The following is a 26,928-nucleotide window of genomic DNA, read 5'->3' as shown; positions in this document are numbered from 1 at the left end:
GCTGTGGTTACCCTAAGTTCATCACAGCCTTCAAAATTCACTAGTGATTCCTTAGATTTAGGGCATGTTTTCCATGGGTTAATCTCAATGTCTGTGTGACCTTCAAATTTCAGTGTTCTCTTTGGATTATGCCTTAGAGACAGGACAGCTAAACTAAGATGTTTTCACTCATTCATTCAATATTATTGAGTACTTACTACTTCCTATGTGCCAGTCACTGTACTAAATGCTGGAACTTGTAACTCCCCTAATACTCCACAACCCTCTGCCTTTAGTTTGTACCTCTGTACTTTCTCTTGCCTTCAATAGCCTCCCAACTTTTCTGTGCCTAGTAAATTTCTATTCTCCCTTTAATACTATTGCTGTCTCCAAGTGATCCATCACCATGGAGTTCATCATCCTCTATATTACCTGTGTACCTTATATGCTTCCGTATTTAAATATCCTGTATTCCTTAAACTGTAAATGCCTGCAGACAAGAACAGTGTCTTATTAGTACATATTAGGTTTGTGACCATTATTTTGGAACCAACTTCTATGGCAGACCGACAGAGGACTTAACAAAGTAGAGGGGTGTGTGTATAGGATAGGGAGAAAAAACATGCCCCTCCATGAGCCTTCTCTATGCTGTTTGCTCATCCATTTGCTTGAAGTGTTGATTTTTTATGCTGATCTTGCAGACTGATATGACAAGTTTAAATGGAAAATTGTTCTATTATCCTACATGCATGCTCCCTTCACAAATCCAGTTGTCGTCTTCTCAGCTGTGGTCAAAGTTAGAGGGACCTAATCCATGTGGTCAAACATTTCACAAAGTTGTCTTAGATATAGGTGCTTTCAAAAGTAGCTTTTGCAACAGAAAAACGCACACAGAAGAGTCCAACTGTATATAACCTAATTCCAAAAAAGAATTCTGATTTTATTTCTTACACATTTTGCACAAACTGGAAAGCAGCATTGAAAACTATTATATATATGGTGAACAGCTGACATGAAAGAGCCTGGCACATAAATGCAGGGTTTTTCCCATGTATTAGTCAGTTTAGGTTGCCATAACAAAATACCATAGACTGGGTGATGTAAACAAAATTTATTTCTCACAGTTTGGGAGGCTGAAAGTCTGAGATCAGGATGCCACAAGGTTGGATACTGATGAGGGCTAGTTTCTTGGCTTGCAGATAGCCACCTTCTTGCTGTGTCCTCACATGGCAGAGGTCTCTGGTGTCTCTTCTTTAAAAACACTAATCCTATTATGAGGGCCCCACCCTCATGACCTCATCTAACCCTTATTATCTCCCAAAGGCCTCAATTCCAAATACAATCACATTGGGGGTTAGGGTTTTAACAAACGAATTTTGGGAGGACACATTCAGTCCATGACATCCCATTCTCCACCAATCACTTGTACACCAGTGTTTTCACATGAAAATACCAATGTTTATTCATATAAATATAAATTCATTTTCAAACAAAACAATAACAAATGATTTCTCCTTGTTCTGAAGTTCCTCATTCTTCAATACATCCTGTTTTTTTTTTTTCATTAGCTTGTCCCAGGCTTGTTAGATTTTTCACACCATTAAGATCATATGTCTTCATATCCATAGAGACAGTATGGTAATGACTCTATTGCGTCACACAATTATGAGTGCTATCTTTACTCAATCTTCTTTATTCTCAACCAGAAGTTTCTGCCAGCTGAAAATGGCACCCTGGTTTGTGAGGAAATCCCTTCTGTGTGATACTTCTAGTTCTAAGGGACAAACTCAAACTCTTTCTTCATGTTACCTTAAATCAGGCTCACAGCTCCATCCAGAAAAATGGATTTACAATTCACTTTGTTGTACATAACCAATGAAATAGCTTTAAAATTACATTGGAAATAAAGTACCAGTTATTTTTATCAAATGAAGAATGCTCTTCATTAAAAATGACTGATCCAATCATCTGAGCTTGCTATTTTGAAACAAAGACCTATAATAAAGTCACTACCTCAGTTGATTTCAAATACTCAGGTCAAAATCACCAATGACTTTTGCTCTTTGGGTTTCAAAGTGGGACACACCATCAAACTGTCCCATTTTTACACAATTTATGTTATAGACAAATGCATTTTCCCATGCCTGTGTCTCTGCTACTTTGCTAGCCTCCCTCTTAGCTTTTACATATTTAAAACAATCTTAAGCCTTTTCCTCAGAATGTGTATTCTGATGTCGAATCAAGGATGAGCTCCGACTATATGCCTTCCCACATTTACTACACTCATAGGGTTTCTCTGAAGAATGACTTCTCTGGTGCCGAATAAGATCTGAGCCACTGCTAAATGCCTTCCCACATTCGTTACACTCATAGGGTTTCTCTCCAGTATGACTTCTTTCATGTAGAATAAGGGATGTACGCTGGCTAAAGGCCTTCCCACACGTTTTGCATGTATATGGTTTCTCTCCCGTGTGAATTCTTTCATGTTGGGCCAGGTGTGCACTCTGACTGAAGGCCTTCCCACACTGATCACATTCATACGGTCTATCTTCAGTATGAATTCTCTTATGTCGAGTAAGAGATATTCGGTGACTGAAGGCTTTCCCACATTCCTCACACTGATAGGGTTTTTCTCCAGTATGGATTCTCTGATGTTCAATAAGAAATGATTGGCGGCCAAAAACTTTACTACATTTATTGCATTTGAAAGGTTTCTCTTCAGAATGAATGTTTTGATGTATTTTAAGGTTGGCAATTCCAGAAAACATCTTCCCGCATTCCTTACATTCAAACAGTTTCTTTTTCTTTGTATGAACTTTCTGATGTTGAATAAGGGATGAATGCCGGTTGCAGACCTTCTCACATTTATTACATCTGTATAGTTTCTCTCTATTATGAATTCTTACATGTAGAGTAAAGGTTGAAAGCCGCATGAAGATCTTCTCACATTTATCACATTTGTAGGGTTTCTTTGAAGTGTGAATTCTCTGATGAAGCATAATGGATGAAATCCTATTAAAGAATTTCCCACATTTTCTGCATTTATAAGGATTCTGTGCATGGTGACTTCGCTGCTGTAAACTCTGACTTAAGGCCTTCTCACTTTCATGGGTTTTCTCTCCAGTATGAATTCTTTTATGTACAACAAGGACGGATTTCTTACTGAAGCCTCTCCCACATTCATTGCATTTATGTATTTTCTTTCCATTGTGAATTTTCTTATGGAGTAAAAAAGATGACATTCGAATGAAGGCTTTCTCACATTTTCTGCACTGGTAGACATTTTGGACAAGGTGGATTTTCTGATGTATACTGAGAGATTGGCATTGACTCAAGGCCTTCCCACAGTCAAAGATTTCCTTTTCATCGTGACTTCTCCCATGTAAAATAAGGGTTGTTCTTTGAATGAAGCTTTCCCCACATTTATCACATTCATAGCTTTTCCTTCCATTGTGAATTTTCTGATGAAGAATAAGGGATGAGATCTGTCTGAAAGCTTTTCTACAATTACTGCATTCATAAGGCTTCTCTCTAGTATGAGAGTTCTCATGAAGTTTAAGAGATAAGCTTTGACTAAAGAATTTCCCACAGTCATTACATTTTAGAGATTTCTTCTTTGAATGCACTTTCTTGGGTTTTATTAGGACTGAATTTTTCTTGCAGCCTCTCTTTCCTGTGGGAACTTTTTGTGGTGCAGAAACTGCTTTCTGATAGATGCTTTGCCCAGATTTGTTGCACTGATATGGAGATAACTTCTTGGTCTCACATTTAGACCCTAAGTCTGAAAGACATCAAGAAATTCAATTTGTTTTCCTGTGCTAGAAAAATAAAGCTATTTGCAATCATTATCATAATAACAATGATAATCAGAATAACTTTTTAGTGTCACATTATGGTTTTAACACAGTAAGGGCTTTATAGAAACATTTCATAACTGAAATTCAGGGAAGTGCAATTGGAAATGAATAAAGGTTTTATTTAGAGAATAAATGTATACCATATACCACATTAAACTCCATATATTGTTCAGCAGATGAATGTAGTTTTATTATAGGAAATGTCCAGAAAAGGCAGAAGGTAAAATACAGACAGAAGGTAAATTACTGGTTGCCTGTGGCTGAAGGTGGGAATGGGGATTATCTGTAAATGGTCATGAGGGATCTTACTGAGGTGACAAAACTGTTCTAAAACTGGTTTATGGTGATGGTGGCACAACTTGGTAAATTTAGCAAAAACTACTAAATTATACACTTAATATGGATGAATTTTACAGTATGTGGCTCAATAAAGTTGTAAATTTTAAAAATGTATTCTTAAAATCGAATCTTAAAAAAAACCAAACTGGACTTCTGGTTTCTGGCTCCTCATGTAAAAGTTTGGAAGTCACCATTTTGCCCTACAACTCTTCTTAGATCCATTATAGAGGGGAGGGCACGGGGCGAACCACTTCCTCCAAGACTGGAGAGACAAACCGAAGCTTACTGAAGCAGAGACTCAGAAGCATAACCACCATGGGAACCTGTGCTGGGGCAGGAAAACCTAAACTATAATTAATGAGTTGTTGGAGGCTCAGTGCCAACAGCTCTGAGAGTTAAAAACTCCAGGGGGACCTAGTCAAAGCAGCCCACACAATATGGCAAGATTTACCTTTAGGAGTTTGATCAGATTCTCACCTTAAATATAGGAGAAAAATTATCTTGGGCTGCCTCCAGGGGGTGGGGAAAAGGAATCATTTTGAAATATGCCAGATCAGTCTGTTCCTCTTAACCAGGCCTGCCCTCAGGGGACACTAGGTAGGTAACCAGAGCCTACCAGGCTGAGGTATTATCAGAGCTTAATTGACCTGGGGAAGGAAAATATCCAACTCCACCAGCTTGTCCCACCTAACGTGGGAGGGAAAAACAGAATCATTTGTGATGTTCACAATCCAGAGAAGTTTCACTAAAAGACTGAAAACCTAATCATAGGACTAAAGACTTCTTCCCTCCCCCACCTCACCATCACATCACTAAAGACCTATTTAGAGCAGTTCCTTTTAAATGGTATATCATGGTTGGCTATCAAGAAAAAATTAGAAGACATACCAAAAGGCAAAAAACACAACTTGAAGAGACAAAGCAAGCATCAAAACCAGATTCAAATATGGCAGGGATGTTTGACTTATCAGGTCAGAAATTTTAAACAAGTATATTTAATATGCTAAGGGCTCTAGTGGATAAAGTATACAGCATATTAGAAGAGATGGGCAATGTAAGCAGAAAAATGGAAATCCTAAGGAAGAAACAAAATGAAATGTTAAGAGATCAAAACCACTGTAGCAGAAATGAAGAATGCCTTTGATGGGCTTTTTGGTAGATTTAACACAGCTGAGGAAAGATTCTGCGAGTTAAAGAATTTATCAATAAAATCCTCAAAACCTGAAAAGCAAAGAGAACAAAGACTGAAACAACAGAACAAAATATCCAAAGACTGGAACAATTACAAAAGAAATAACATATCTGTAATAGAAATACCAGAAGAGAAGAAAGAGAAAAAAGGATAATGACTGAAAACTTCCCCAAATTAATGTCAGACACTAAATTACATATCTAAGCTGCTCAAAGAACACGAAACAGGATAAATGTTAGGAAACCTATACCTAGGCGTGTAATTTTTTTTTTTAGACATATCATTTTTAAACTGCAGAGTATCAAAGAAAAAATCCTGAAAGAAGCCAGAGGGAAAAAAGATTCCACCTATAGAGGAACAAAGATTAGATTTACATTCAACTTCTTAGAAACCATGCAAGCAAGAAGAGAGTGGCATGAAATATTTAAATTACTGAGAAAAAACCCCACCAATCTAGTATTCTGTACCTTGTGAAAATTTCCTGCAAAAGTGAAAGAGAAAGACTTCCTCATATAAACAAGTATTGTGAGAACTTGTTGCCAGTACACGTGCCTTGCAAGAAATGTTAAAGAGGTCCTTTGGAGAGAAGGAAAATAATGTAAGTCAGAAACTCGGATCTACATAGAGAAAGGAAGAGCACTGAAGAAGGAATAAATGAAGGCAAAAAAAAAACCTCTTTTATTATTTTTGATTAGTCTAACAGGTAACAGTTTATTCAAAATAATAATAGCAACAATGTATTTGATTACATATGCTTATATATTTATCTTATGTGTGTGTGTATGCTAATGTATACTTATATATATGAGTGAAGTAAATGACAGCAATGATAGAGGGGATGGGAGGAAGGAGTTAGCATTACTTTATTATAAGGTACTCATGCTATCCACAAAGTGGTACAGTGTTATTTAAAAGTGGACATGGATTAACTGTAAATGTGTACTGTGAGCTCTAGGGCAACCACTAAAAAGAGTTTAAAAAGTAAAAAAAAAAAAGTATAAAAAAAGAAAGTATGCTACGGATAGAAAATGGAATCATATAAAATGTTCATTTAAAAGGCAGTCAAAAAAAAAAAAAAAATAAATAAATAAATAAATAAAAGGCAGAAAAGAGTGGAAGACAAAAATAGGAACAAAAAATAAAGGTAACAAATAGAAAACAGTAACAAAATGGTAGATATAAATTCAACTACATCAATAATCACTTTAAATGTCAATGGTCTAAATGCATCAATTAAAAGAGATTTTTCAGGGTGCATAAAAAACATGACCCACCTGTATGCTGTCTATAAGAAACCCACTTTAGATATGAAGACACATATGGATTAAGAGTAAATGAATGGAGAAAAGTAGACCATGCTGACACTTATCAAAAGACAACAGAAGTAGCTATATTAATTCTAGATAGAGCAGGCTTAAAAACATGGAAAGTTATCATGGATAAAGAGGGATATTACATAATGATAAAGGGGTCAATTCTTCAGGAAGACATAACAATTCTTAACATGTATGTACCTAACAACAGAGCATCAAACTACATGAGACAAAAACTGATAGAACCACAAGGAGAAATAGGTGAATCCACTATCATAGTTGGAGGCTTCAACACCCTCCTCTCATAAATGGACACATCCAGCAGGCAGAAAATCAGTAAGGACATAATGGAACTCAACCACACCATCATTCAACTGGATATAATTGACACCTATAGAGTATTTCATCCAACAGCAGAATTAACATTATTCTCAAGCTCACGTGGACCATGCACCAAGACAGACCATATTCTGGGCCATAAAACGCACCTAAACAAATTTAAAAGAATAGAAATCATACTGTCTGCTTTCAAACCACAATGGAATTAAACTGGATATCACTAACAAAAAGATGACTCGAAAATCCCCAAATATGTGGAGGTTATACAGCACACTTCTAAATAACACATGGGTCAAAGAAGAAATCTCAAGAGAAACTTTAAAATACTTTGAACTAAATGAAAATGGAAACACAACTTATCAAAATGTGTGGGATGCACTGAAAGTAGTGCTTAGAGGGAAATTTATAGCACTGGATGCATATAATAGAAAAGAACAAAAACCTAAAGTCAAAAATTTAAGTTTCCCCCTTAGGAAACTAGAAAAAGAGCAAATTAAATCCAAAGTAAGCAGAAAAAAAAAGAATTAGAGCAAATCATTGAAAATGAAAACAGGAAATCAATAGATAAATACAATGAAATAAAAAGATGGTTCTTTGAAAATCAGTAAAATTGGTAAGTCTCTAGATAGACTAAGAGAGAGAGAGAAGACACAAATTAATATCAGAAATCAAAGAGGGGACATCATTACATATTTCATGGAAATTAAAAATATAATAAAAGAAAACTGAACAATTCTATGCCCACAAATCTGATAATCTAGATGAAATTGATCAATTCCTTAAAAGACATAATTTGCCAAAACTCACACAAGAAAAAGATGATGTGAATAGGCATATATCTATTTAAAAAACTGAATCAGTAATTAATAAACTTCAAAAACAAAGTACCAGGCCCATTATGTGTTCACTAGTGAATCCTACCAAACATTTAAGGAAGAAATCATTCCAATTCTCCATAATCTCTTTCAGAAGACAGAAGCAGAGGGAATACTTACACATTGTGTAAGGCCATCATTACCTTAATGCCAAAACCAGAGACATCACAACAAAGTAAAACTACAGACCAATATCCCTGGATAAATACTGATGCAAAAATCCTAAACAAAATACTAGCAAACCAGATTCAACAACATATTAAAAGGATCATACACATGAGCCAGTGGGATTTATACCTGGAATGCAAGGATAGTTTAATATGGGAAAATAAATGTAGTCTATCACATTAACAAATTAAAGGATAAAAACCAGATGATCATCTCAACTGATGCAGAAAAAGCTTTTGACAAAACTTAACATGATAAAAACACTCAAAAAAATAGGAATAGAAGGAACTACCTCACTGTTTGAAGCAATCAATGAATTCAGTAAAGTGGCAGGATATAAAATCAACACCCGAAAATCAGTTGTGTTTCTATACACTAACCATGACCACTCCGTAAAGGAAACTGAGAAAACAATCCTATTTATTATAGCATCAAAAAGGATAAACTATTTAGGAACAAGTTTAACTAAAGAGATGAAAGACTTGTACACTGAAAGCTACAAACATAGCTAAAAGAAATCAAAAGACACAAATAAATGGAAAGACATCCTGTGCTTGTGGATAGGAAGACTTAATATTGTAAAACTGTCCATACCTCTCAAAGTTATCTACAGATTCAATGCAATCCCTATCAAAATCTCAATAACATCTTTTTGCAGAAATAGAAAAAAGTCCTAAAATTCATATGGAATCTCAAGGGACCCTGAACAGCCAAAACAATCTTGCAAGAGAGGAATGAAGCAGGAGGGCTCAGACTTCCTGATAATTAAGATGGTGTGGTAGTAGCATAAAGATAGATATGTAGACCAAAGGAAGAGAATAAAGAGCCCAGAAATAAACTCTTGCAAATCTGATCAAATGATTTTCAACAAGGGTGCCAAGACTATACAATGGGGAAAGAACAGTTTCTTCCATGAACGGTGTTGGGAAAACTGGGTATCTACATGCAAAAAATGAACTTGGACCCCTACCATACACCATATACAAAAATTAACTCAAAATAAATTAAAGACCTAAGTGTAAGACCTAAAACTATTAAACTCCTAGAAGAAAACATAGGGGAAAAGCTTCAGGACATTGGATTTGGCACTGATTTCTTAGATATGGCATCAAAGCACATGCTACAAAATGAAAAAACAGACAAATGAGACTACTTCAAACTTAACTTTTGCATGTCAAAGAAAACGACAGGGAAAAGGCAACCTATGGGTATTGTAAATCATATATCTGATAAGGGATTAACATGCAAAATATATAAAGAACTCCTACAATTTAAAAACAAACGACAAATAACCCTGTTAAAAAATGGGCAAAGGACTTGAACAGACATTTCTCCAAGACAGACAAATGGCCAATAAACACATAAAAAGATCCTCAACATCACTCATCATCAGGGAAATGCAAATTGAACCCACAATATCACCTCACACCATAAGGATGGCCACTATCAAAAACACCCCAGAGGACTTCCCTGGTAGTCCAGTGGTTAAGACACCATGCTCCCAATGCAGAGGGGCCCAATTCAATCCCTGGTCAGGGAACTAGATCCCACATGCCTTAACCAAGAGCCTGCATGCCGCACTAAAAGAGCCTGCATGCCGCAACTAAAGAACCCACATGCCGCAACTAAAAAGAACCCACATGCCACAGTAAGACCAGCATGCTGCAACGAAGATCCCACAAGCAGCAACGAAGATCCCGGGTGCCACAACTAAGACCCGGCGCAGCCAAATAAATAAATATTAAAAAATAATAATAATAACAAGTGCTAGTGAGCATGAGCAGAAGTTGGAATCCTTGTGTACTGTTGGTGGAAATGAAAAATCGTGCAGCCACTGTGGAAAACGGTATGGAGGTTACTCAGAAAATTAAAAACATAACTACCATATCATCCAGCAATCCTACCTCTGGGTACATACCCAAAGGAATTGAAATCAGGATCTCGAAGAGATATCTGTACTCCCATGTTCATTGCAGCATGATTCACAATAGCTAAGAGGGGAAGCAACCCAAATGTCTATTGACAGATGAATGGACAAAGAAAATGTGGTATATACATACAATGGAGTATTATATAGCCTTAAAAAAGAAGAAAATACTGTCACATACTACAACATGGATGAAACCTTGATGACATTATGCTAAGCAGAAAAAAGCCAGTCACAAAAAGTCAAATACTGCATGATTCCATTAATATGAAGTATCCATAGTAGTCAAAATCATACCAAGGGCTCAATGGAGGGGTGGGAAGAACTAGTATTTAGTGGATACAGAGTTTCAGTATTGCAAATTAAAGTTCTAGATAACTCTTGGTCAACAATGTGAATATACTTAACAGAACATTTAAAAATGGTTAAGATGGTAAATTTAATGTTATGTGCTTTTTACCACAAATAATAAACTCATAAATCTATAAAAACAAACAAAAAAACACAAAAAAATTTTAAAAACCCATAACTTGACCAACCAAAGAGGAATCTATGAGAAAAGGGAATGAGTTCTTGAAAAGCAGTCAAAATAAACAGTTATGGAAAAGATTTTTAATTTTTAAGGATTGAAGAAAATGATGCAAGTTTGATCATTTGAAATGCTATCATTAGAGAAATCAGAACACACTTTCTCTGGAGGGAAATATGAAAGCCGAGGCAGGGGACTGGATAGGTGGGGATGAGGCTGTTAAAAGCTGAGCTTCTGGGACCGGAAGCTGGGGTTCAAACTCCAACTCTGCTGCCACTTCCTAGCTGGGTGACCTTGGGCAAGTCACCGAACCTCTCTGGCCCTCAGCTTCCTCATCTATAAAATAGGAATAATAATAGTACCTACCTTATAGGGTTGTTGGGAGGAACCTGTACTTAAAAGAGTACCTAATGAGGAGCTTGTTAAATGTTGGTTATTCTCCCTCTTGGGGCTCATACTGAAGAGGCTTGCGTTTTCTGCACAAGCCCGGGGCCTCTGAGGTGGAGAAAGTGGCTCTCAACTATTACCTTAAAGATGTTGCCCTCTCATGATGGAGGGCACCTTTACACAGAATGCCAGCTTCTAAGCTTTGGTTCTCTGTCACTCACCCAAGCCCCGGCGTCTTTTCACTGGCTCCACCATCCAGGGTGCTTTCCCTTTTTCCAATAAGGTGATCACATTTGGCCTCCGAAAGGAAAGTCCTGCACACAGGAAAAACACTGGAACTGAGCATGATGTGGGCACCATGACATGCTTGACATGACACTGACACATGCTTGTCAGAGTCAAGCTTTGTGTCAACAAAAATGGGGCTTATTAGTGCAAGAGGAGCATGGAGGATGTAAAGGATAGGTGGAGAATAAGAAGGATGAAAGTTCAGTCATAGCCAGCAGAGTTATTCATTTCTAACTCTACAAAGCCAACTATTTTCATGAAAAGTTGGACCAGAAACTCCTGAGGCTGGTTATTCAGCTATTGCCTTTCTGCTCCCAAGCCCACCGTTCTGCTGTAATCCACACTTCTATGCCAGGTGCTCCATGTCAGCATCCACCAATAGGGGTACTGGTGGTTTCAATTTATGCTTTTCTTTTTTTCCCTGCACTTCCAGAACTAGCCTCATCTTGCCCCCTCAGAAGGATAAACCAAGCAGTGCACCCCTCTCCTTCAGAAGTCTGAGTCCCTTCCTCAGAGTCCTAAAAACTCTCAACTCTTTCCTCTGTCCTCCCAGCCCTAGGATGGTGGCTGTGTCCTGCAGTTACCATCTGTGTCTAATATTCACCTTTTAATAGTACCTGTTAAGTCAATACTTCAAATTTTTTCTCTTAAAAACAAGCCAGGTGTCCTCAAAAGATTACATATATAGTTACCATATGACCAGCATATACCACTCCTAGGTATATACCCAAGAGAAATGAAAATATGCATCCACACGAAAATTTGTACGTGAACATTCACAGCAGCATATTCCTAACAGCCACACAGTGGAAACAAGCCAAATGCCCACCAACTGGTGAATGGATAAACAAAATGTGGAATATTATTTCGCCATAAAAAGGAATGAGGTATTGACACACACTACCATGTAGATGAACATCAAAAATATTACCTTAAGTGAACGACGCCAGACACAAAGGACAACATATTTGATTTCACGTTTATGGAATGCCAAGAACAGGCAAATTCATAGAGACAGAAAGTGGATTAGTGTTTGCCTAATCGGGCGGGATTAGTGGGCAGGGGGAAATAAAAAGTGATTGATGATGGGTATAGGCTTTCCTTTGGGGATAATGAAAATGTTCTAAAATTGACTAGGGTAATGGATGCACAACTCTGTAAATACATTAAAAAAAATCACTGAATTGCATACTGCAAATGGGTGAACTGTATAATATGTAAATTATACCTAAATAAAGCCATTAAAACCACAACAAAAAAACTGGAGTGGCTTCTGTTTTCTTGACTAGACTGATTGATTCATGTCCCACGATGGGCCAGCTGTGGATTATGGGGGCAGGAGAGCCTTACCGAGAGAAACCAAGTTCTGGTAGTTTTCCAACATGACATCTTCATACAGATCCTTCTGAATGGGGCTCAGCCATTCCCACTCCTCCTGGGAGAAGTAGATGGCCAAATCCCCAAATGTGACTGGTGCCTGAAATGGAAAATCACACGTTCTTTCACTGTGGGCTTGTGCTTCCACATGGCTGAGAAAACGTTGGACTTCCAAACACGGGAGATACATGATGCCAGGATTCTATTAAGGAAACATTTGCGGTTCTGAGATCAAAAGGGGCAGGTGTATTAAACAAAACACAATACAACATGATAAAGATTTTGTTGCATAAAAAGCATATCAACTTGGATTTATGGGGCATTGACAAAGACAAGGCATTTTTCTAAGTACTCTGCATGTACTGGCTCATGTTAACCAGTGACTGAGGCCCAGAAACGTGAGGTGACTTACTGAAGATCTAATAGCTTGTAAATGAAGGAGCTGGGGTTCAATTTGGGCAGTCTGGCTGCTGATTCATGTCCCTAACCACATGTGCCTGCATTATACATGGCAAAAGTTTATTTGCAGATGTAATCAACGTTACTAATCAGTTGACCTTAAAATAGGAAGAGTAGCCTGGATTATCCAGGTGGACCCGATGTCATCACAGGAGCCCCGAGGAGCAAAGAATTTTCTCCAGCTGGTGGAAGAGAGCAGAAAGGGAAGTCTAGGAGATGTGAAGGATGAATGGGATGTGACCTGTTGCTGCTGGTTTGAAGATGGGATGAAGGGAGCCACATGAAATGCAGGAGGGGGATCTAATTTTGCCAATAACCAATGAGTTCAGAAGAGGACCCTGAGCTTCAGATGAGACCACAGCTGCTGACACCTTGATTTCACCCTTGTGAGACCCAAAGCAGAGGATCCAGCTAAGCCAAGCTGTATCTGAACTCCAGCCCACAAACTGTGTGATAATAAATGTGTGCTGTTTTGAATGGCCAACTTTGTGGCAATAGGGAATGAATACCCATAACTTAAGGGCAGAAGTGTCTATTATGAGAAACTACACTGAAGAGGCTTACTGTAGAAAATCACTTCATCATCTAAAGTCTTGAAACATGCTTATTTCAGGAGGCTGACTCACTGGCCTGGCTCCAACTAACTCAACCTGAATACAGGGTTATGAGGAGTCTCTTAGAGAGATGTCCTCCTTGTAAAAATGGGGTGTACATGTAAAAACAAAGCAACATCAAGAGATTAACTCTGGAGCACAGCATCCAATCCTCCTCTGCCCCAGCAGGTCCCACCTGGGTACTCATGTCCACCTCGAGAAATCATGGTGGCTCTGGTCTTCTCTCTGGGGACAGTATTCCTCCCAGCACAGGCAGAGACCCTGGAGATGCTGAATGAATAGGTGAATGGTCATGTGCACACTGAGAAAAAAGGAGAGGGGGTACGCTGAGTGGCCCTTCTCACGCTCCCACGCCCGGTGGTGGTGATGGAAGGAAACCAGGGACTATGTCTTGGTTGGGTCTCTGTGGGATAGGATGTTCCCATGGAAGGAAAGCAAATGGTTTCTTACACGATGGAACTTTCCCAAAGGAAGAGGAACCACTACTTACCTTGGACTTGGATTTCCCGCGTGCAGCAGGCATCCTTTCCTCACCCTTGAGGGTTTCAATTTGGAGAGGGGCAGAGTGCTGAGAAGGTGGGGCTGGGAGAGAAGGGAAGTCATGAGTCGACTGGGCCTTCTGGGTGGTCCCAGGGCCTCTAGGATAAGAATCCCCTGGCCCCACACCCTGGTCACACACACGTACACAGACATGCACATTGTGGGAGGTCACAACATCTTCTGAAGCATTCCTGCCCCTTCTCAGGATCAGGGAGGGACCACGGCCAACACTATCTGTTCTTAAGATCACAGGAGGCTCCAGATCAGGAGGCAAAGGAGACAGGCAGACAAGGAATTGTGGAGTGCTCATCAGGTGCCAGGCACTGTCCCCAGTGCTGGGGAGAGAGCAGAGTTAGAGCAGAGAGGTACTGGCTCCCAAGTACCTTACATTCCAGCAGGGAAGACAAGTCCAGATAGAACACAGTGTTATAAAAAAAAAAAAAAAAAAAAAAAAAAACACAGTGTTAGCTGAGATCACTGCTATTCAGGAAAAAAAGGACCCGAGCAGGGGATGGAGTGACGGCGTGGCAGGGAAAGGCCTCTCAGAGGAGGCAACATTGAGCCGAGGTGTGACTGCAGTGTGAGCCACCTGGGAACTGGGAGAAGGGCATTCTGGGTAGACGTACAACAGGTGCAAGGGCCCTGCGGCAGGCACATGCTTGCATGTGAAGGGAAGTGCGAAGGCGGGTGAGCTGACGCAGAGTGAGCGAGACGGGGAGTGGTGGACTAGGAGGTGTGTGAGGGCAGGAGGGGCCAGATCATGAAGGGGTGAGGAGCAGTTTGGAATTCATCCTAAGCGCAATAAGGCATCATGGGGGGTTGGTAGCTGAGCAGAGGAATGATGTGGCTGACCTAATATCTAACAAAATTTTTCTCGGTGGCTATGTGGCAAATAAACTGGGTGTGTGTGGTGGGGGAGGGGCGAGGGGGAAGCAACAGCTGGAGAAGGGACTCATTAGATAGGTATGCAGAAATCTAGAAGGGTAATCTCAATGGTGTGCATTAGTGGGAGAGGAAGAGGTGAGACGTCAAGTATCTCCTCCACAGGAGGCCCTCTATCACCCTGAGTCACTCTATACTTGTGCTGCCCAACACATGCCAGCAGCCACGTGAGACGCGGAGTTCTGGAAATAAGAAACTGTTTAATTTTATTTCAATTTGTTTATTATTAAAACCATAATAAATGATAAATACTAAAATCACTGAATTAAAATTTATTATTAATCTAAAATTAAGAATTGATCCTTAATTCAGTTACTGTAAACTTTTAAGTATGTTTGGAACAACTTGGGTGTGTGAATCTACTTTTCCAATGGTAAATTTTATGAAATTTAAATACAGATCAATTAAGTGTCTGGACTGAGGTGCACTATACATGTAGAAGACACACCTGACTTTAAAGACTCAGTTAAAAAAGAAATAAAGAATGTAAAAAAATCTCACTGGTAATTGTTTATATTGATTATGAATTAAAACGGTAATGTTTCAGATATACTGTATTGAGTTAAACAAAATGTATTATTAAAATTAACTAATAATTAATTTGTTTACTTTTTTCAATATGGCTTCTGGAAAATTTAAAATTCTGCCTTGCATTATGTTTCTACAGGACAGCACTGCTTCATACTATACAGTCTACGCCATTCTACTGCTCCATTTTCTGTGCAGTACCCCCGGCTTCCTGAAAAGGGCTTGTTTATGCAGGTACCATGTCCCCCATGTGACTTGGGCTCTATGAGAGCAGACACCTTAACTGTTTTGTTCACTCTCTCCTCCCATGTATGAGACCATACCCTGTGCAAAGCGGTGCTCAATAAAAATTATTGATTGACTTAGTAACCAGTCCAAAATGCTTCCTGGCATGCTGAAAGTGGGGTGGAGTGCAACCATTTTATGTTGAAACCACAGCACAGAGAACAGTTCTAACAGCAGTCATTCCAAGCCCTCTTGTCTTTGGAAAAGGGCAGGGTCTAAAAAAGGCCAAAATGGGGACTTCCCAGATATGACGAAATGAAGGATGCTGAGGTGGGGAGATGATCCTGGATCATCCAGGTGGGCTCAATGTGGTCATAAGGCCCTTACGAGAGGGAGGCAGGAGGTCAGAGACAGAGAAGATGATGGAAGCAGAGTCAGAGAGAAAAAGGTCTGGATACACTGTGCCACCAGTTTTGAAGATGCAGGAAGGGAATGCAGGTGGCATCTAGAAGCTGTAAAGGGCAAGACCACACGTTCTCCCCAGAGCCTCCAGAATGAACATGGCCCTGCCTAAACCATTTCAGACATCTGACCTTCAGAACCGTAGGAGAATGAAAGTGTGTTGGAAGCCACTAAGTTGGTGGTAATTTGTCACCAAAGCAATGGGAAACAAATACAGTGACCCTTCCATTTGTTCCTTCCCATTCATGTGCCCTATAAGTGGGCTTTTCTTCTCTTTTGTCAATGACCTGGTGCTAAAAAAAAATGCATGATTCAGAGGAATCTCAGGGATGCGCTAAGGCCAGATGAAAGGGGCTGGTTGGAGATCACTGAGGTTAGCCTATGAGGTCACTCCAACAGGGCAGAAAGGAGCCGTGGGATACCAGCCCTGCCTAACTCAGACTCACAGGTCCAGAAGGAGCTTGGAGCCCTGCCCTATCTTCACCTGGGTTACAGGGAACGGCTGGGTGGCCTGGTGTGTGTTAAACACCTCACTCTGAAGTTGGACCACCTGGGCTTGATGACTATTTTTATTAGCTGTGTTACCTTGGGCAAATTACTTAGCCTCTCTGTGCCAGTTTCCTCCCCTGTTAAACAGGGGCAACACAGAACTACTTCTGGAGTTGTTGTGAGGATTAGGTAAGAGTCTACATGTAGTATCTGGCCTTATTTTCCCTCCCATGAGCTATGAATTCAGGTCTCACAATTCTCCCCTTCCTCACACTGGCTTTCTTGCCAATCCCTGAATGAGCTGCCACAGTCCTGCCTCAGGACCCCGCCTGCAATGCTCCTTCCCCTGTCTCAGTTCCTCATTCCCTTCAATCTTTGTTCTAACCTCACCTTACCTGTGAGGCTCACCCTAACCATTGTATTTATTACTGCAACCTACCTCTGACCCTCCTATCCATCACCCTCCACCTCTCCCTTTCCCAGTTCTGACTTCTCTTTTCTCCACAGTTCTCCTCGCTGACACACTATGTGATTTGCTTCTGGTGCTTACAGTCTGTCCCAACCACGTGAGCATAAGCCCCACGTGCCCTGGGGACCAGGAGCTGGCACGTGGAAGGGGCTGGCTAACTATTCACTACCTGAATGACTAAAGGCCCAGTAGTAAATACTTTCTTTACCATCACTTCTTCAAAGAGCCCTCCCTGGCCCACTTAGCTGGGGTAGGGGCCTCTTGAACATGCAGTAGGTGCCACTTCATTACGTGGGAAACTAATTCTATTGTTACTACGTCCGCCTTTGCCTTCACCTCCGGTTCTCCACTGCACGCTGTGAGTTGACCAACATTCCTGTGTGTAGCTGTGTGGCCTTGGGCAAGACACTGAACCTTACTGGGTCTTTACCTTGATCCTTTATGTCTGCAAAAGGAAGGTGAAGGGCTGCTGCTGTGAGGAGCAGACAAGACAGTTATCATGGTAGCTGTACTTATCATTTTTGTTGTTATTAGTGTGGCATGTGGCCGGTGCTGTGGGCTGAGTCTTCTGTTCTGAACAGTCTACTGTCCTTCTGTTCACGTGCTCTGGGGAAGCCCTCAGGTGTGCGCATGTTAAATGTGCTCAACCCCTGGTGACAACAATGCCTCCCAGTTAATAATAAGTATGAGATAATAAGGACCTACCGTACAGCACAGGGAACTCTACTCAATACTCTGTAATGGCCTATATGGGAAAAGAATCTGAAAAAGAGTGGATATATGTATATGTATAACAGATCCACTTTGCTGTACACCTGACACTATCACAACATTGTAAATCAACTATACCCCAATAAAAATTTAAAAATCAATAAAAGTAGTAAGTATGAGACTGAGAGCTGTACTGGATATTTATATGCATTATATGATTTCACCTTTAGAGCAAACTGACCACATGGGTTCCAGTTTCCATTCTGAGGATGAAAGAGGGAAGAAGACCTGCCCGACGTCTCAGAGCTTTAAGTGATGAAGCCTGGATTTAAGCCCCATCCACATGCAGCACAGTCTGTCCTCTTGGAGCAGGATAAGGGTCTACACGGCAAATACTCACACTGTCTTCTCTGGCAGGGTTCGGGAGGTGTCAATGTGGCACCACAGTTACGAGATATGTACCTCTGTTATATCAGAGTGCCACAGCACTTGGGGAGCTTTGGAGCAGACCACACTAAGGTTGATGAGTTGTGGCTCAGTGACAAACCGAGTGGCCTGGCCTTCAATTCTGACTGTGCTGAGCAAGGCTTCCCTTGTGTAGAAAATGGTGACAAAGAATCCTGGATGCCTGAATTCTCTGTATTCAACCTTGGGACAGTGATGTGCTAGGTAATTTGCAGTGTCTGCCAATTTCCACGGTGTACATACTCCCACCAGGGCCCACTGTAATATATCAAACTGATGTCACTGAACATGGAACTGGGGAGAGGTGTGCACAACGGGTTCATGTGAGGCGGGGCAAGCCAGCTCCAGCACTTCACTGACACGTGGCGTCTGAGAACTTCTGACAAATGTCCCTGCACAGTAGAGGAGGGTTAATGGCTAGCTCTGTGGCCTGAGAATACCCCAATGCAGTTGCCCCATAACATAAAACTCTTGCAATCTTCTGTTTTGTTCTGAAACATCCATATAACTTTTCGCATCCTACATCATGATAAATCTGAGTCTGTGTTAATATAAAATCATGTTTTAAATCATTTACCAGATTCTTCTCTTCTGATTCCTCAAGTAAAATGGATTGCTCCAGGAAGTGGCAACGCATCCATCCTGTGGATTCTCATGGCTGTTTGCCCTTGAAGGAGCACGATTCTTGTCCACAAAATAATTTTCTCCAAGGAACTCAGCACTGCTGGGGAGGAAAGAACAGCAGTTTGATATTAGATAATTCTGGATTCAAAGCTCGCTTCTGCCAATTATTGGTTGTGGGAGAGCCACACAAAGCCTGTTTGCTCACCTGTGCAATGGGGTAAACAAAACCTGCTTCACCCTTAGCTGTTAAAAGTTTACATGAGATATCTTCAGCAACAGCCACACGGTTATTTCTTGCCTTCCTTTTCCTTTTTAACTCAGTATACACCACGCATCAAGGAAGCCTGACACTAAGAGGGCCGAAGTAAGAATTCTCACACAGTGCTGGTTGGAGAGAAATTAACAGTATTTTTTTTTTTTTTTTTTGGCGGTACGCGGGCCTCTCACTGTTGTGGCCTCTCCCGTTGCGGAGCACAGGCTCCAGACGCGCAGGCTCAGCGGCCATGGCTCACGGGCCCAGCCGCTCCGCTGCATGTGGGATCTTCCCGGACCAGAGCACGAACCCGCGTCCCCTGCATCGGCAGGTGGACTCTCAACCACGGCGCCACCAGGGAAGCCCAACAATATCTTTAAGGCTGAAGGTGCACATACCCTTTAACCCAGTAACCTCATTTCTGGTATTTGTCTTCAGACGTTCTCGTGTGTAAAATGACAGCGTTTGTAGGAAGAGGCAGTACAGTCCTACAGTGAAGGGCATCCATCTGGAGCCAGGCTGTCTGGGTTCAGCTTCCAACTCTGCCACCCACTACCTGTGTGACCTCAGACATGCTCCCTGTCCTCTTTGGGCCTGAGCTTCCTCAACAGTCAAATGAGGCAAATAACAATGATGACTCCACTGGGCTGTGGTGAAAATTAAATGAATGAAAACATGTAACACACTGAGAGCAGTGCCAGAGCTAAACAAATGTTAGTTTCTTTATTATCACTATGTTACTGAGGCCAATCTCATAGTGCTCGCCCTACGACAGGCCAGTAAATCGAGAGACGAGTTGTTGGGGCAAGGAACAGTGACTTTATTCGGAAAGCCAGCAGACGGAGATGATGATGACTCACGTCCCAAAGAATCATCTTTCCTGAGTTAGAATTCAAGATTTTTTTATACTAAAAGGGAGGGGAAAATGTCAAACATTTCAGAGGGGATGTGTTAATTTCTTCCTTCCTGCAGTCATTCACAGGTGGGTTTGGTCAGGATGTTTCCTATGGGCTAAACAAAGGTATTTTAGCTTAATGCTCATTACCTGGGAGGCACGGTTTCCCAGAGAACCCCATTATGTGTAATTCAAGCAACCTCCCTTTAGTGATTAACTTGTAATAGAACACAAAGGTTCTGGGACTTCCCTGGCAGTCCAGTGGTTAGGACTCTGCACTTCCACTGCAAGGGGCACGGTTCAAACCCTGGTCGGGGGAACTAAGATGCCACATGTCTCACAGTGCAGCCAAAAAAAAAAAGAATACAAAGGTTCTTCCCTATTACAATTACTACTCCTATCAAGAGATTGGAAACAACTGCCCATCAATAAGAAAATCAGTGAATGTTACACGCACATATGGGACACCGTGTAGTTCTTAAAAGGAACAAGGCAGCACTACCTAAGAGGTTCTTTACTGGGGGCAATTTTGCCCCCGGGGGACACTTGCAATGCCTGGGACATCTGTGGTTGTCCCAACTTGGGGGTGGGAGGTGTTCCTGGGATCTAATGGGTCGAGGCCAGGGATACTCCTAAACATCCTATAATGCACAGGACAGCACCCAGAGCAAAGGACAATCTGGCCCAAAGTGTCAACTGTGCTGAGGTTGAGAAATCTGCTCTATATGTACTGTGTGAAATGATCTCCAAGATATGGTGTAATGAGGAGAATAAAGATATAGAGAAAATGCTTAGAAAAAACAAAATACAGGATACGAATACATGAGTTTGAAAAGGAACAGACAAGTTCTGGAAGGGAAATAAAGAAGTTGGTAGCAGCGATTGTCCCTGAAGAAGGGAACTGGGTCACTAGGCTTGGAAACTCAAAACTCACTTTTCCCTATCTATCTACGCTTTGGCGTTCTGTATCATATATACAATTACCTTTTCAAAACACCATCACCACCACAAATAAAGAGGCTGGATCCCACCCACGTCAGGGCATCGCTGTAAACCTGGCCTCTCTTCCGAGTCCGAGACCTTAGGGTGGGAAGGGGCTTTGCAATTTAGCACAAAGCTAAATTCCTGCTCCTAAGGCAGGGATGGCTAGAACCTGGATGAGAACAAGCTTAAAGAGTTACTGGAGGGACTTCCCTGGTGGCATAATGGTTAGGAATCTGCCTGCCAGTGCAGGGGAGACAGGTTTGTGCCCTGGTCTGGGAGGATCCCACATGCCGTGGAGCAACTGGGCCCGTGTGCCACAACTGCTGAGCCTGCGCTCTAGAGCCCGCTGCTACAACTGCTGAGGTCCTCACACCTGGAGCCCAGTGCTCCACAACAGGAGAGGCCACAGCGATGAGGGGCCCGTGCACAAGGAAGAGTGGCCCCCGATCGCCGCAGCTAGAGAAAGCCCGCGTGCAGCAACGAAGACCCAGTGCAGCCAAAAAATAATAATAAATAAATTAAAATAAAAAGAGTTCCTGGACAGTGGCCATGCCTCCCCTTGGGGCACAGCACCCTTGTGATCCTGGGGGCCTGTGCTGGGTGTTGAGTTGGGGTGGGTCCTGACATAACTGAAAGCCAGCCATTAATGCACCCACACATTGCCTCCGTTCAGCCAGAGTTTGTTTTTGCTATACCACCTATCTAGTATTTTAAGATCACCTCTATCCTGAACCTGCCAGCCCCTGAGGCCGGGGATATAGAAAGGTACTTTCTCCAAAGACCCAAGCCCAGCTATAGCAGAAAACATAAGCTTTGCATCTGAATGTCAGACCTGCCCTTGCTCTGCTGGCACAGGTACAGATCTGATTTCCTCACTTGTAGGATGGGGCTAGGAATGTCCCTATTGCAGGGAAGTGCAGCTGTAGGGACTGCCTTTGATAAGATACTGAAAGCACTCAGAATTAATTTCTTTCATTCTGAGAAGCCCACAAACTCTCACAGCTGTAGCTCTCAACCCTGTTTGTACACAGGAATCTCTTGGGAGCTTTTTAATAAATACTGATGGCTGGGCCCCTTGCCAGAACCATTAAGTCAGAATCTCTGGGGATGGAGTCCAGGCATGTCTTATTTTTATCTTTTAAGATTTCTAAATTATATGCAAGGCCATAGTTTAGAACTACTGCTCCAGTCTCCAAGCCTCAGTCGCGGGCTGGAGATCTGACCTCTCCCTGTTAAGAGTCCAGACCTCAGCACTGGGGAGGAGAAAAGCCAAACCCTTAGATTCCCTGATCAAAGGATTCCAAGGAGTCACTGATGGTGGCCATTCTTGGCTTCGGAGTTGACTGAGATGCCCATGGGAAGCCTGGGTGTCGACACTGAAAACAGCACCCACTGTCACCCTGTAATCCCTTCACCCTGCTTTCCTTTTCAAAATAATTATTGCCACCTGTTATAAATTTAATTTCATCTCTCTACTAAATGCAAGCTCCAAAGAGTAGAAACCTGGTCCATCCTGACTAGCAAGGTGCTTGGCCCATGGCAGGCATCTGACTGCTCAATGAATGAGTGCCTCTCAGAGCCTACCCATGTTGCAGGCTTTGGACACCCTTTCTTCTCATCTCAGAAACATTATCCCTTTATCACCTCTCTCATCCAGCCCCCTTGCTCTCCTCCCCACCCTCACGCCCTGAAAATGTTCATGGTGTGCCCTCATCATGGTCCTGTACACCAGTGGTTCTCAACTGGGGTGATTTTGTTCTCCAGGGGATACCAGGCTGTGTCTGGAGACACTTCTGCTTGTTAAAATTGGGGCAGCGGGGGTATGCTACTGGCATCTGGGGAGTAGGAAACAGGAATAATTCTAAACATCCGAAAATATATAGGACAGCTCTCCCCCATCTCTCAATTATCTGCCCCAAGGCATCCAAAGTGCCAAGGCTGGGGCTTCCCTGGTGGCGCAGTGGTTAAGAATCTGCCTGCCAATGCAGGGGACACGGGTTCGAGCCCTGATCCGGGAAGGTCCCACATGCCGCGGAGCAACTAAGCCCATGCACCACAACTACTGAGCCTGCGCTCTAGAGCCCGCGCGCCACAACTACTGAAGCCCATGAGCCACAACTACTGAAAGCCCGCGCGCTTAGAGCCCGTGCTCCGCAACAAGAGAAGCCACTGCAATGAAAAGCCCGCTTACCGCAACAAACAGAAGCCCCAGCTCGCCGCAACTAGAGAAAGTCCACGCACAACAACGAAGACCCAACGCAGCCAAAAATAAATAAATAAATAATAAATTTATTTTAAAAAAAAACAACAAAGTGCCAAGCCTGAGAAACCCTGGTCTAGACACGGAGATGTCTCTAGATCGCTGTTATCAGGAGATACTCCTCCTCAGTCCCTGCCACTGGGTCTTGACCAGTGGGCTTCTCAGAATGAAAGAAATTAACTCTTGAGTGCTTGCATCTTGACCCCACAGGCTCCCTAGGGATATCTCCATAAAGGAAGACCATCTGTTCGTGCCCTCCTAGGACCCCGACTAGAAAATTCTGAACCTAAGCTCAATTTAGCCTTTAGGATTACTTTATCTCTTAACCTGCAACTTTTTCTCTGAGGCTCCACTTCTTGCTTTTCTTCCTGTGGATTTGATTCTCTGGGTGTGGAATCCTTGGGGTTATTAGGTTAATAATAAAGCAATTAGCATTTATTCGTTGCTTACTTGTGTCAGGCACTGTTCTACTTAACGCTCACCACAGGCCTAAGATTGGTACTATTATTATCCCCATTTTGCAGGTGAAACTGAGGGTCAGCAATTTAAGTGACCTCTCCCAAAGTCACAGAACTACTGAGTGATGGAACCAGAAGTCCCAGAGTCCCCCAAGCTACACTGGTTAGGAAGCAGACACACAACCATACGCAGCCTCAGGTCCCAGAGACCAGGGCAGACACTGCCCTCCCTTCAAATGCACTAATGCAATAACAGACAAGGAGCAGCTGGGCTACTGGGGCACCACTTCTCAGCTAGAAGAGGTCAGATCCCCAGCCCTGAGAAGCACTGCTCAATCTCAAGGTCAGAGATGCAAATTTCTCCAGCGTTCACCACCGCCCTTCTACGTCTGCACGGGGACAACGAAAAACGACCACCAGCACTCCAACAAACACCCAGCACCTACACAGGGCCTGGTGAGTGCCAAGCTCGGCAACGGGGTATTTCACTACGTTACCCCATTTATATAATTTTCCCAAAACTGACGCGGGTGTTATCCTGTTTTACCGAGGAGGAAAGCCTCCCAAAACCGCACACATACTTCCTTGCCAGGAGCCTGCACGCCCGTAAAGCCGCTGAGTCCTCCCCACAGGGATCCTCCTTCCACGCTTACAGGGAGAGATACACCTCGACAGCGCAGTCGCACACTGCCACACACGCACAACCGCAAAGCCACTGAAGCTCAGTCATACAGCCACCCGGTCAAATCACGCAGCCACTCCAGACGGCGATAAACGGCCACCTACATCAGTCGGTCACACACACACACACACACACACACACACACACACACGAACGCGCTTTAACAACACAAATTCTCACAGCCACACTTACATACCCACTCCCGGCCCCCCTCCCACAGGCGCAGTCACCTCCTCCTCACATAAACACCACAGACCTTGCGGTGAAATACGAACATGGTCCTGAGGCACGTCCCCGTCACCACACGGCTGGCTCCGTCACAGACACACGCAGAAACGCCACAACCCGCTCTCCTCTCACAACACAGCGACGCCACCACACGCTTCAAACACAGTCCCTCACCTCACACTCTGTCACCACACAACCAGACAAAACCCCACAGGCGGTCACGGGCGGAAAATTCCAGGCAGCCGTGGGCGCACACCCACAGCCACACTCAACCTGTCCTCCTGGGCCGCGTCCCGGCAACGCCCACCCCGGCAGCTGCAGGCACGGCGCGCTCCCCGCGCTCCCCGCGCCTGCGTACTCTCCTCCGCGGCCCTCGGTCTGCACTGGCTGGACCCGCCCCCTCACGCGCGAGACACGTCGGCGAGCCGCGGCCCCGCCCCTAGGCGTCCACAGGAGCGCGAGGCCCCCGCCCCTAAATAAAGCCACGCGGTGCGCAGGCGCTTACTCACCTCTCCCGGGACCTTTCCACAGGCACAGACCTGAGGCCCCAACCCACTCACAGGCAGGCACACGCAGGCGCGCTCGCGCACTCAGAGCCGCTCTCGGGGGCATCGCCGCTCGCGTGCCCGCCCGAGGCCCCGCCCCTACACCAGCCCTCGGAACACGCTGCGCCGCGCGCACGCGCAAGGGCCGCCTAGCGCTTCCCAGGGCCCCGCTTGTTGCTGTCCTTATAAAATCACGTAGATGTTTTCGGGTGCTGAGACCCTTCCTTGATCCCTTCAACCAAACCCAGCCTCCCCAGCATCCACACCTACACGTTCCCGTCCGGGGGCTTCTAGCCCCAACACCCTCCCCTTTGCCCCTGGAGCTCAGAGGGGTTTGGAGAGCCAGGCTCACCCACGGACCGTAACGCACGCGCTCGCGCATGCGCACTGCGAGCTCAGGCTGCACGTCCCAGAAGCCTCCGGGACGTGGCGCCGTTCAGGACGGCCACTCCCGGATCGTGAGGTTGAGGGATCCCGGCCCGGACACGAATGGACCCAGGAGAGGAGCGAAGGGATGTTGCTCCAGGCCAGGGGTGGGATATCTCTTGCGCCTTCTCTGAACGAACAGCCCCAGAGTCCTTTGCGCGGCGCCTTTCCAGGCCCCAGACTACATCTCCCAGGAGCCCCTGCGACTCGTTTCCGCTTCGTGTAGTGACGCGGCTGCGCGTCGGCCGGGCGGGGACGCGAGCGACCTCCTGTGGCGGTGCGTGAGGTGACCGCGAGTCTGTGAGAGAAGACGGGAGGTGTGAACCCGCCCCTGACGTCTGGGCTTGCGGGTCCCGGGTGGTCATTGTGCATTTATGTGTGTGAGGCCCAGGTTGTGTTATTGTGTGTATGTGTGAGGATGAAACTTTGTGAACGCGTGTGACCGGATTTTTGTGGTTGTGTACCCTTGTGTTTTGCGTGTGTGAGAAACCCAGTTTTTGTGGTTGTGTACGTGTGTGTGTAAATTCACTTTGAATGTGTGTCCTCGTGCACCTCGATGTGTCATGTATGGCTGTTTTTGCGCAATGCAGAGCTGAGCAGTTGCCACAGAAATTGGCCCACAAAGCTTAAAATACCGACTCTGTAGATCCCATTTTTTGTGGTTGTGTAGCTGTCTGTGGACCCGCAGATAGTGAATGTGTGTAGAAGCTACCATTTCTGGAAGTGTGCGTTTGTACAAGTATGCGTGTGACCCACTTTTTGTGGTTGTGTATGAGCGTATGGGAAACCAGTGTGTGTGTGCGTGTGTGTGTGTGTGTAGTGATCCAGCTTTGCGTTTTTAGAGGTGTGTGTGTATGTATAATTCTGATTTCAATTCCGGTGTGTGGATTTTTTTCCCCCCCACCATCAAGCAATTTTCTGAAAGCAGCTGGGAGTCCTAACAATTCAACTCAACTCTGACACTGTCTAGCTGGTGATAGAGGCAGATTCCCATAGGTTAATTAAAGGCTGGGTCCCCAAGATGCCCCCACCCCCCATAGGTGCCAGTCACAAGTCCAGGTATCACCTGTGCTCTGACTGACCCTCTATAGATGGGAGG

The 26,928-nt window shown here is 43.6% G+C and overlaps 1 protein-coding gene across 8 annotated transcripts; it reads right to left on the bottom strand.

The window, feature by feature from the left end:
* Nucleotides 1–1,304: 1,304 nt before the first annotated feature.
* ZNF667 (zinc finger protein 667) lies at nucleotides 1,305–25,437 on the bottom strand. 8 transcript variants are annotated; one of them, XM_024757215.1, is made up of 7 exons: nucleotides 25,033–25,166; nucleotides 19,304–19,448; nucleotides 19,052–19,198; nucleotides 14,134–14,225; nucleotides 12,544–12,670; nucleotides 11,127–11,219; nucleotides 1,305–3,760 (listed from the first exon to the last, which is right to left on the bottom strand). In XM_024757215.1, the coding sequence occupies exons 4-7, from the start codon at nucleotides 14,164–14,166 to the stop codon at nucleotides 2,181–2,183; spliced, it is 1,833 nt and encodes a 610-aa protein (XP_024612983.1). In that variant the 5' UTR covers nucleotides 14,167–14,225; nucleotides 19,052–19,198; nucleotides 19,304–19,448; nucleotides 25,033–25,166; the 3' UTR covers nucleotides 1,305–2,180. The 8 variants fall into 8 exon arrangements, with proteins under 8 accessions (XP_024612983.1, XP_024612984.1, XP_024612991.1 ...); XM_024757216.1 differs by lacking the exon at nucleotides 25,033–25,166 and adding an exon at nucleotides 21,231–23,266; XM_024757223.1 differs by lacking the exon at nucleotides 25,033–25,166 and adding an exon at nucleotides 13,819–13,944 and having other exon boundaries at nucleotides 19,304–19,541.
* Between the last annotated feature and the right edge of the window lie 1,491 nt (nucleotides 25,438–26,928).

Source organism: Neophocaena asiaeorientalis, unplaced genomic scaffold (genome assembly GCF_003031525.2).
Source record: "Neophocaena asiaeorientalis asiaeorientalis breed wild unplaced genomic scaffold, Neophocaena_asiaeorientalis_V1.1 scaffold1132, whole genome shotgun sequence".
Lineage (NCBI taxonomy): Eukaryota > Metazoa > Chordata > Mammalia > Artiodactyla > Phocoenidae > Neophocaena > Neophocaena asiaeorientalis.
Note: the sequence above shows the minus strand (reverse complement) of the source record. Positions and strands in the feature narration are given on the sequence as shown.